Source organism: Acomys russatus, chromosome 4 (genome assembly GCF_903995435.1).
Source record: "Acomys russatus chromosome 4, mAcoRus1.1, whole genome shotgun sequence".
Classification (NCBI taxonomy): Eukaryota; Metazoa; Chordata; class Mammalia; order Rodentia; family Muridae; genus Acomys; species Acomys russatus.
In genome coordinates, this window is record NC_067140.1 from 81,304,389 (window position 1) to 81,316,609 (window position 12,221).

The 12,221-nt window shown below is 45.8% G+C and overlaps 1 protein-coding gene across 1 annotated transcript in view; it reads left to right on the forward strand.

The window, feature by feature from the left end:
• Cfap61 (cilia and flagella associated protein 61) overlaps nt 1-12,221 on the forward strand; it is a 272,515-nt gene that overhangs the window by 60,021 nt on the left and 200,273 nt on the right. The window contains exons 8-9 of the mRNA XM_051144932.1: nt 8,757-8,836; nt 9,139-9,213. Of these exons, the coding sequence (XP_051000889.1) occupies nt 8,757-8,836; nt 9,139-9,213 (155 nt within the window). The remainder of the gene's footprint in view (nt 1-8,756; nt 8,837-9,138; nt 9,214-12,221) is intronic.

Genomic DNA, 12,221 nt, shown 5'->3' on the forward strand with positions numbered 1-12,221 from the left:
GCACTCTTTTGCTTTTCTTGATGGTGTTTTGAGACAAGGGATCACTGTGTAGCCTTGGCCAACCTGGAACTCACTGTGTAGACCAGGCTAACTTACAGAGATCTGCCTGTCTTTGCCTTCTGAGTGCTGAGACTAAAGGAAAACATCATCATGCCTGACTTGAAGGAGGCTTGGAGGTGAATTCTACCAAACTGGACACCATCTGCAAGCTATATTTCCTAAAGGGCCTTATTTACGGGCAGGTACAGCTCCTTTCTATGGCTGCTGACGACGTAGCTGTCTGCAGTTTGAGGTAATTTTCAGATCACTTTGGACGCTCACATATCCCTTCCTTTCCCCTGGGTTGAAACTTCCCAGTATGTTTCACACCCCAGGAGCAGTGTGAATGGTAGAGAGGAGTTGGCGAGAGGTTCCAAGGCAGAAAGCTGCAATAAGAGAAGACAATAGGGGCTGGAGAGATGGCTCAGCGGTTAAGAGCACTGACTGCTCTTCCAAAGGACCCGGGTTCAATTCCCAGCACCCACATGGCAGCTCACAATTGTCTGTAACTACAAGATCTGACACCTTCACAAAGACATACATGAAGGCAAAACACTGATGCACATAAAATAAAAATAAATTATTTAAAAAAAAAAAAAAAAAAGAGAAGACAATAGATTGGAGTAAAGAAATAAAAATGCTGGTCTACAAAGCAAGTCCAGGACAACCAAGACTACACAGAGAAGAAACCCTGTCTCAAACAAACAAACAAACAAGACTAATTGGAGCAGATTATAAGCCTGATTTTTGAAACCACAGCCAGCCAATCAGCAACATACAAGATAATGGATTTTATTTATGACATAGTGTTTTCTTTATTTTTTTATATTTAATTTTAATTTATGTGCATTGGTGTGAGGGTGTCAGATCTTGGAGTTACAGACAGTTGTGAGCTGCCATGTGGGTGCTGGGAATTGAACCCGGGTCCTTTGGAAGAGCAGGCAGTGCTCTTAACCACTGAACCAGCTCTCCAGCCCCTTAGTGTTTTGTTTATATTCACCCTCAATTACTCTCTCTTGTGCTCACCACTGTTTTTCTCTTCTCTCCTAGATAATATACCTGTATTTGTCTCATTTATATATAAACATGTACATGTATATTATACACACAAATATGTACAGACATAGATTCTGCAGATCAAACGTGTAGTGTTTGTGCTTCTTAGTGTTTGTGCTTCTTAGCCCTCGGTATTTTCTTGTTCCTCTGTTCCATTTCCTTAGACCTCTTCCTACATAGTCTCACCTCTATTTTGATCTCTGTCTCTCTGTCTGTCTGTCTGTCTGTCTCTCTCTCTCTCTCTCTGTCTCTCTGTCTGTCTGTCTCTCTCTCTGGTTTATGCATTTGTATACATATATGTTCAGAAGGGGGTGTTGTCTTCTGTGGCTCCTCATCTTTCTGTTGTTGTCTTTTTGCCACAGTTGCTCTCGCTGAAGCTGGATCTCACCGCTCAGCTAGCACCCTCTGCCCCACGGCATTCTCCTGACTTTGCATCTGTCACTGGGGTCACAGGCACTTGCTGCCATGATTGGCTTTTTAGGTTGATACTGGAAGTCCAGGCTCATCTTCTCATACTTAGGTGGAGAGCATGTTAGCTACTGCACGTCTCCCAAGCCTCTGTTTTTTTTTTTTTTTTTCTTTCATGTTTTACGGTTTTTATGAATGGCATTGTTTTCCTCATCTCACTCTTGTTTTGGTGTCCATTATTGATCTATAAAGTCACTGAGTTTTGTATGTTGAATTTTGTGTTCTGCTCCTTGGTGAATGTATTGGGCCTGAGGTCTTGTGGTGTAGTCCTTAGGGTCTTCTGAATAGTTGATAATATCTTTTACAAATGAGGATACTTTGGCCTTTTCCTTCCCTGTCTGTGTCTCTTTTCTTTCTCTTTCCTGCCTGACTGCAACGGTCAAAATGTCAAGTGCCATATTAAAAGGCCTTGTTCTTGATTTTAGAGGAAATGCTTTTTGTTTTTACGTGTCAGTATTATACTAGCTATGGGTTTATTTTCTTTATCATTTTCCATGTTATTTCTATATCATGTTTTTTAAAGGCTTTCATCATGAAAAGATGTTAACCCGTAGATGCCTGCTGAGTTTATTTGCTCCATGGTGCACTTTAGCTGAAGTCCCTTTGCTGATTTGTCACTGTTCTCTTGGTGAGACTAGAGTAGGGATGTCACCCACTGTTACGTATTGCATGGCTCTCTATGTCTAGACTAGCAGTGTTTGCTTTGTGACATTACAGTTGCCTTCTTGATATATCTCCCCGGTATCAGTATGTAGTGGCCTCTTTCTTCCCTTCTCATGCCCTCCTTCCCTCCTCCCCAGCCCTCCTCTTCTGGCTGCCGATGCTGCGCCTTTTTCTTCATCTCTAATAGTCCAGGTGGGCCTTGAACTTGCTCTGAGGCGAAGGGTGACCTTGACGTTCCGATCTTCTTACCTCCCAGGTGTTGGGATGGCAGGCGTTGTGCCACCATGGCTTTATGCGGTGGTGGGAATTGAACTTGGGATTTGGTCACGTTGGGCAAGCCTTCTGCCAACTGAGCCCCAACCTCAGCTCTGGTGTATGTCTTTCCATTTGGATATTAAGATCATTTACATTCAGAGTGAAAGGGGGGCATTTATGAGCACTAATCAGCATTGCAGAACATACTTAGAAGAATCTCACACATATAACAGGAAGATAAAAGCAATCACAGAGATCTGGAAAGAATAAATCCTACTAGAAAAGCGGATCAGGAAACATGATGGAAGAAGAAAACTTTAGAAAAGCAGCAAAATGTCAGGAACCAGGGTGAACTCGTCCATTAAAAGCCTGGATGTGGGGCAGGTTCTCCCTCCCCACCACTTGTACTGTATATTAAGCTGAACTTCTTAGGCCTGGTGGCAAGCGTCCTTAGCTGCTGAGCCATCTTGCTTGTCCATGTATTGGTTGGTCGGTTGGCAGCATGTTAGCACTAGTGCAAGCGTGCATGCATGTGCCCTCATGCTATAGTGTGAATGTTGAGGTTAGGGGACAATTTGAGCAACAGTTTCTTTCCCTACACTATACAGGCTTCTGGGATTGAACTCAGTCATCCAGCTTGTGATAAGCACCTTTACACACAGCCTTTTCTCTGGCCCAGCATCCGTAAGTCCAATATCTGTAAGAAAGGTAGAAGCAAAAATAACAGAAACAAAAAAGTTATAGAGATGGTTTTCAAAACTAAACAGGAGAGAGAAGAAAAACGGAAGACATAAGTTAGAGTGTTCAAAATGTAAAGAGGAGGAAAGATAGGGGAGAGGTAGAGAGTGGAGGCAGGGGGATTGAGAATGTAAATGAGTTTCATTATTATTTGAAGCAGGAGAGAAAAATAACACCAACAAACTCAAAGGAAAAGAACACACACACACACACACACACACACACACAAAGCTATGGAAATATATACAAACCAAATACCAAAAAGAAAATAAGATATGAATATATATATATACATACATACATACATAGATACATACATATAGTTAGACATACTTATTTTATATGTTTGTATTTTGCCTGCTTATATCTGTATATCTTGTGTTTCCTTGGTACCTTCAGGGGTGTCAGGATTCTGGAACTGGGATTACAGACAGTTGTGAGCTGCCATGTGGATGCTGGGAACTGAACGTGGGTCCTCTGCAAGAGCAGTGGGTGCTTTGTAATTGCTGAGCCATCTTTCTAGGATCTTAATATAAATATTTTTTAAAGATTATTGTCTCCATAGGGGTTGTTGCATAGATAAAAGTAAGAAGTTCCACTTATACAAGCCCACACTTTTTCTGGGGCTGCTTGTGTCACACACTCCTGGGATAAAGCATAAGCTATGGTGTATTTACTGGTTTATTGTTTTGGGGTTTGGGGGAAAGAGTGGTTGTTTTTTGTTTTCTGTGTCTCTTGCCACTCAGGCAGCGAGTGTGGCTTGAGTGGGCACATAGCTTGGCTGAAATAGCTTTGTTCCTTTGCTCACTAGTGCAGGGTGGCATGGAGCCACATTTCCCTAGGCTGGGGTCTACTCCAGACAGATTTGTTCCCTGTATCTGCAGGTGTGATGGGTGTTTGGATGCTCCCTGACTCCCACACCTCGAGCTAACAGTGGGTCAGGGATGCCTGGGACCACATCTGGACCGACTGCTTAATTTATCTTCCTCTTGCCCTCTATTCAAACCTCAACCAGTCAGCCCTAAAATTTGGACTCAGAATCACTGTACCCCTTCCTTCCTTCCTTCCTTCCTTCCTTCCTTCCTTCCTTCCTTCCTTCCTTCCTTCCTTCCTGTGTGGCCACATTGGATAAGCCTTCTTTCTCCATGTTTCACTATTCTCTTTAATTGGCTGAACCTACCTTCTTAGGTCAGGTAACAAGGCCAGTCCCTGGATATAGTTGTGAATGTCACCTCAGCCCTGACCCTCTTCAGTGGCCAGACACTCAGGGAAGCACTGCTACTTGCTTCTAAGCCACTATGGTCTCTTTCCTAATCAGTTTTTAACTCTTTCTGCAAGATGAAAGACCAAATCCATTCCTGGGGGCGGGGCTTGGGATACTGCTGGTTTTGTAATACTTGAACTCCTACTGCCAGGTGGTAGGGGTTGTCAGCCTTCTCCCAGCCAGGAAACTCCTTCCGTGGCGTGTCTCAAAGAAGCTGCGTCTGCAGGCCAGTCTGCCCATCCAGTCTGTTACTTCTTGTTGCTCCTTACTGTTCAGATGTCTTCAGTTTAAATAATTGACTGCATCGCCAGGGGCTAATCTTTTCACATGGTATTACCTCACTGTGTCTCATACGCTATTATCAAGTAATATTGATACTAATAATCTTATCATTGCTATTCTATGAATAATTCTTGCTTGCAATTATAGTCTCTTCTTTTAGCTAAAATTTCTTTAGGGAAACAGTTTGGTTGCCACTTGGAATGTATGTTGGCTCCCTTGTCTTTAATTTTCAATTTTCTGCATTGTCTAGAAAAATAGCCTGTGTACTTTCTACCCTGGGTTTGGATGAATGTCTTTTACTCTAGCCTGATGTAGGGTCAGTTCCTGTACACTGGCCTTGTGAATGGTGTGAACATGTCTTCCTTATTCAGAGTTTAGAGTTTCATGTCGCATTGTGAAAAAGAGCTGACTAATGACACTCAGCTCTTCCATGTCGCCATTATTGTTGACCTGGTCTAACTCTGAGACAGGAGAAGTCCCTGCTTCACTGTCGCCGTCCGTTTCTCCATGTACTTGTTGAGCTCCTGAGTTACTCACTTAGATGCATGGCTCTTCTGTGCGCAGCCCAGGTCCTTTTCTGTTGCTGGGATAAACTCCCCTGGGAGAGGTGATGTAGGGAGAAAGGGCTTTGTTTCACTCACAGTTCCAGAATACAGTCTGCCCTGGCAGGACGCTCACGGCAGCAGGATCTTGAGGGAGCCAGTCATAACGTGGTCATCGTCAGGAAGCAGAAGACAGTGAAGTTGTGCTCATATTGAGCTGCTTTTCTTGGCTTAAACAGTTGCAGCTCCCAGCCAGAGAATGGTGCCACCCACAGTGGGCAGGGCTTCCCACTTCAACTGACACAATCAAGATGGCCCCCCCACAGACTGTTCAGTGGCCCATTAGTGATTCTAGATTTTGTCAGGCTTACAACATTAACCAGCATGGTGCCTATAGTTTCATGGTTCGAGATTGTCAGTGTGGAGAATGTCCCTTGTCAGTAGAAAGTATTCTTGCAATATACAATGTTTGGTTTTGAATTGTATTTTATATAATGTTAACAAGTCCATTCCTAACTAATGCTAAACAGTTAGAAAATCTTCAATGAAGAAGTCAAAGTAATGTGCTCCAAGTCTTAGGCATAGATAGGTTTGAGATGGAATAGAGCAGAATAGACCTATAGAATTGAGACAATTATTTACCTACTGTTGTTTTTTCTTTCATGTTTACATTTATATCCATATGCACTTGATTTTTGACTAAATATAAAAATTAAATATCATTTAAACTTATATGCATACAATTGAACAAGTATGTATGCATCATGTGTGTGTGTGTGTGTGTGTGTGTGTGTCTGTGTGTGTGTGTGTGATGGCACATGTGTGGAAGTCAAATGAGAACTTGTAGAAGTCACTTCTCTCTGACCACATGGGTCCCAGAGAAGGAACTCAGATCATCAGTGTTGGTGGCAAGCATGCTTACCCACAAGCCATCTCACCAACTCTTGGGAGCCGTCCCCATTTTCTCTCCGTCATATGTTTTGAGGCAGAGTCTCCTATGGAACCTGGAACTCACTTATTTTACTCAGGCTGGCTGACCACAAGCCCTGGGGACCTCTTATCTCTGTTTCTCCAGCACTGCTTCATGCATGCTACGCAAATACCCAACCACTGATCTGCCCCTCTAGCCAGTGACACCAGTTTGAAAGAAGAGAAGAGAAATGCTGAGTCCTTGAATGTCCTATGGAATTGTCCAGTGAAACTGTGTAATGCTGATAATCATAATTAGGACTGCAGTGTCAGAGCTGAGCTTTGGGAGCAGCTTGTACCAGGGAGGCACTTGAACCTCTAGCTTAATTAGCCTTGTGATAAACCCTCTTCATAGAAGTAATCTCACACAGAGAGAATGCCATGGACAGTTGTGTCTCCCCCTCTGACGGAATAATCTGCTGTTTGTGACTCCGAAGTTGCTTGAGTGGTGGAAGCCATGAAGTAACAAAGTTGTGGCTGTGGTCATGTTTTCAGTTGTGACACATAATTGCACAGCCTTGACTTTTCTCTGAGATAGCATGTCACATTTGATGACCCCAGGGCACATTGTGAGCATTAACTAATTAAACTTCATAAAACCCACGAGGTTTTGGAAGGAGTGATGTAGCATCACCTTGCCCAGTTCTGAAATGCAGCCGCCTCTGGGGACAATGGTGGCAGCTGCTTAATAATAAGTTTCAACACCTCACGACAGTTTAGCTAAGACAATTAGCCATTGTCATTGTCGTTAGTAATTGTCTTGTGAGCGTTGGACTAGCAAGTGGTTAAGTCACCAGGATTATTAGATCATTGTAAATCTAATCTATTCTTTAATTTTTTTTTTTTTTTTTTTTATTTTTTAGAAATGTTATTCTAATTGTAAAAAATATACACATGGGGTAGGTAGTGTTATTAGGCTTTCTGTTAGTCCTGTTCTTCAGTTAGAAACTTAAAATAAGAAGAACTATCATTAAAAAAAACAGTGTAGTTTAAAATAGGGAATTAATGATATGGGCAAAACTAATCAATGATAGTAGAAGTCAGAACTAGGTGTGTTGGCTTGACAGAGGGATGATGGAAACAGATCTTGCAAATATTTTGCATCATCTCTGTAGGTGTCACTTAGAAGAGACCAGTGTAGAAGCTCTTGACCTCAACACCTTTCTGTGTGTTGTAGCTCAAAACAAAGTGAATTAGTCCATGAGATCATGTCAGACTTGTCATTGTGAAAGTGCTAGAAACCCCAGGCACAGAATATGCTCAGGGACTAGAGACTCAATAGGTTTTGCTTTCCTTGAAACATCTTTCTTCAGAAGGGTTTTCAGTCCTTTCTCAGGACACTTCCTCATGGCCCATGAGCCGTGTTTCGTGTTTGGGTGTGAGTCTCTCTCACAGTGCTTTCAGCATCATCGCTCTCTAAAAAACCTCCTTGTGCATCTAATTTTTCTCTTTGATTCTGGTTGTATTTCATTTACCCACATCTTTGTTAAAAGTAGGCAGGAGATATTCGTGATCCAGTAGTTTGGGTTGAGCAGTGTTTGTTTGCAGGAGTCATCCTGCTGATGAGCTGGTCAGAGGAGGAAGCAGAGGACCATGAGCCCTGCAATGTCTGATGGGATAGCTAAAAACATGAAGGCAGAGCAGCGTGCTCTCACTGACTACATCTCTAGGGCATTCAGAGGTCCCAGGGTGCCTCATGCCCATAGGTAGAGCATCTGTGGGCTGGTCTAACCTGTGACCCGTCAGAGGAGGAGAGCCAAAGTCACTGCTGAGGTCCCTCAGTGGAGCAGGCCCTTGGTGAGGCGGGAGTTTGGACAGGCTTCCCTATGGTGAGATCTCTTCCAAATTGTTCTCCTAAGGCCTGCATGCCTTGGAGACAGAAAAGAGGGGGGAGGACCGAGAGGGTGGATGGCAGAAAGAGAGACTGGGAGGGAGGGGGCTTTTGTATAGTAACTGGGCAAATTATCCTATTGTTTTAAGCATGTGAGGAATGTCCAAATTACTGACTGTGCAGAGCATATTAAAACAACAGTGCCCAGGCCCAGTTATTGTTATTTAGAAAACACATGAGGGAGCTGGCATGGTAACATGCAGCCCTAATTCCAGTATTTTGGAGGCTGAGGCAGGAAGCATGTGAATTCAAAGCTGGCCCTGGGCTGCGCAGCTCGGCAGAGGCTGGGGCTCCAGCACGCCAGGCACGTTCCTTTGTGTGCATTGTTTCACCCGCACAGCTTCCTTGGGGCAGCATGGTGGGTAAGGCACAGAAGGGCTGAAGGGGATCTAGCCTACAATCCTGAGTGTCAGCATGAGGATTAGGATGAGCTGCAAGGCCCCATTGCTTTTCTCACTTCTCTTCTCTGGAATAGACATCTGCAAATCCACCATTATTTAAACTACTTGGTCCTGCTTCCCAGCTTCCTACGGTCCTGTGGATCGCACATCACCCACCTTCGGTTCTTACTCTGCCTTTTCTTTCAAAGACACTGACGTCACGAGTGGCAGCCAGGGTTCTTGTAAAGAAGAGCCAGGGGGAAGTGCTTCTGCAGAGGAGATGACCCAGGTAAGCGGCACTGCTTCCTCTGGGCTGAGGGATGGGGATGGGCCTGGGGCTATTTGTAACAACCGATGAGCCTTTGGTGTTAGGATCAACACTGATTTCTGTCATCTCCTGCAAGAAGGCCCCAGTCATCCTAAGGTGGGGAAACTGTCTAAGTTTATATTGGGCAAGCCTCATGGGCACGCTCTAGAGTGTGGGCTCCATCACTGTGCCAGTGTCTCCTAGCCAAGAAGCGAGGGCACCGAGCTCTAAGTGCCAGCTTGGTGGGTTGGTTGATTCTGATGTCTTCCTCTGGTCCTTTGCAGGAGAAAGACGCCAGAGCATCTTCATCTGAGGTTGTCTTGTCACCATACTTAAGTAAAGTATCTGATGATATGCAGGTAAGGCTTATCTTGTTTAGGGCCTTTGCTGCCTGCTGGCTGCTGGGCTTCCCTCCTTCCCCTTGGGTTCTGGTGTGCCCTTTCTTCCGCTGAACTTCCACTGCCTCTCCCCAGCACATAGTAACCATGGCCTTGAGTTATCTCTGAGTGACTTTGACCCCACTGTAATTAGTCCTTAATTCCACACACCCTCTGCACAGCTTGGACTGCACGTTGTATTTTATTTGTGTTTCAATTACTTGTAACAATTTTAATATACACAGATTTTTTTCTTCTTATGTGCCCAAAGAGAAACTTTGGAGAAGTAAAATGCTTATTAGAGTGCCCCCTTCCCCACCCCATACACACACACACACACATACACACGCATGCATGCACACACACACACACACACACACACACACACACACACGCATGCGCGCACACACATGCACATACACACACATACACACACATACACACGCACGCACACACGCATGCGCGCACACACACGCACATACACACATGCACACACATACACACACACACACATACGCATGCACGCACACATGCATGCGCACGCACACACGCACATACACACACATGCACACACATACACACGCACGCACACACGCATGCGCGCACACACACGCACATACACACATGCACACACATACACACACACACACATACGCACGCACGCACACATGCATGCGCACGCACACACGCACATACACACACGTGCACACATATACACACGTACACACGCACGCACACACGCATGCGTGCACACACACGCACATACACACACATACACACACATACATACACACATGCAGATATATATCATGTGCACATACATGGCCAGGTACATACACCATAAGTATATACACTTATGTGCTGCTTAGGCTCTCATAAGAGTCTTCTCTAGTTACAGGTTCAAGCCCACCTTCATTTGGTTAACCAGGATTCTCTTGGTAGCATCTTCCTCTTCAGCTGTCCCTGAGGCATCTTCCTTTGTTACTTTCCTTCATCCCACCCACACCCTCCTGGACTGTTCCCCTGTCAAATGGGTTCCGTCCGTGCCTTGTGTCATCTGTTTCTGTTGACTGGGGCGCTGGGAGATCCCGAGCCCAATGGCCCTACTCAGGATTTTGACCTTTTAAGGAGCAGAGGAAGGCCTTGTAGTTTCTCTAGTAGGAGATTGACATGGTCCACCATGGTCGTTCCAGTGACATGGGCAAGGACAAACTCCTGGTGACAGGCTGCTCTATTCTGCTGCCTCTAGAGGCTTGGCATCTCTCGGGTGGCGGGGTGGGTGGGGTGGCGAGCGGCCAACAGAATAAGTCAGATGTATGACGGCAGCACTAAATGCTGCTACTCCACATCAGAGCCGTCGGAAGGCCAGACTCTCTGTCTGATCCCCAATACCAAGGACTCTATGAGGAGTCATCTAGGAGCGAGAGTGCCACTGTCTTACTGCTAGCCCTGAACTGGAGGACAGCGCTGTGACTGGAGCACTAGTGAGCTCAGCGTCTGCCCTTCCAGGCAGTCTGCAGGGTGGGGATGGAGGCTGAATCCTGTGCCATCTGCAAGGAAGCGAACAGGCTGGGGGGCACAGACATGGTGCCGTATGGGGGCAGGGCCACCTTTGCATTTGCTGCTGGATGTGCACCTCTTCCCTGCCTCCACCCAGCCCTCTGTCACTTAGTGCCCCTCAGCACCCCAAGAAAGAAGGCTAGAGGTGCCAAGCTCCAACTCTGTAAGGAACAGCCAAGGGTGAACAAGAGGAGTAGCTGGGGGAATGAGCACCGAGTTCCTGTGCCTCTGAGGCAGTGAGTATGGAGCCCATGGTGGAGAGAGCAGCTCCCCGAAGCCCTGTGCTGGAGCGCTCCTTTCTTCCTTACCTCACTTCTTCCCTCATCTCAGAGGTTCCTGGCAGCTGCTGAGACCCCAGCTTAGGTTTGTCTCTGAGAAGCCCGCAGTAAGAAACTCACTAGCTCTAGGTGATCACCGTACCCGGGGCAGGAGAGTGGGGGTGTCAAAGGTGACAGTGTTCTCTGAGTGGGGTCACCCCTCTATAGCCCCACACATGGGGGGAATAGGAGGGGAGAACCAGAAGGTGTTGGATCCCCCGAGGGCATCTAGCTAAGCAGGATGGTGGATCGATTTCCTGTGTTTATCTCCTGACCCTTCCAGAAAAAGACCCCACTAAAATGACAGTAAAGAAGTGAAAAGGGCACAAATCCACAGAGACAACAGGATGTAAGGGAGTTATTGGAAGATAAGCACTTTAAAAATATTGAGAATCAAGAAAATCGATGCAGGAGTTTGCACTGGCTTAGCAGAACCAAGAAAGGAGGAAGTGCGTCTGAGAGGAGACGGGAAAGTGGTGTGGACTCCCCACAAAGGCTTGGGATTCTGCTGGGGGTGTGTAAGGAACAAACAAGGGTGAGGACGCGGCCTGTTTGGCAGCCTGGTAAGAAGTAGCCTGGACCCCAAACTCTCTGCACACTCTACATAGCTGACCAGCCAGCCACACCCCAGGGGAAATGACCAGGCAGATATTGCCTGGAGAAACCAAGAAAACCTGGCTCTCTGATCCTATCTGAATCTGAAGGGCTATGGGTAGAGAAAGTGGAATTCTCCATTTCCAACGAGGAACCCCAGCCGCTCCTGGAAGCCAGGTGTTTGTAGGAGCGGTCTGTTGGTACTTTGATCAGTTAACAGACACACACTTCCTTAACAACTTGGTTGCTTAAAACAATACGTCTTGCAGGCCCAGAGACCATTTTGCCTTAGGTCTCACCACACAAAGCGTCAGAGTGTAGGCAGAGGTTAATTTCTACTGAAGGGTCTAGGGAGCCTCTTCTGTTGGTTTGCAGTGTCTAGAAGCACATGTGTTTCTTTGCCCTTTGCCCTTTGCCCTCTTCCTGTATCTTCAGGGCCACAACAGTGCGCCCCTCCCCCACCCCCAACTGCCTCTCTTGTGATTTCACCATATCTATTTGGATAAGCCAGGAGAGTTT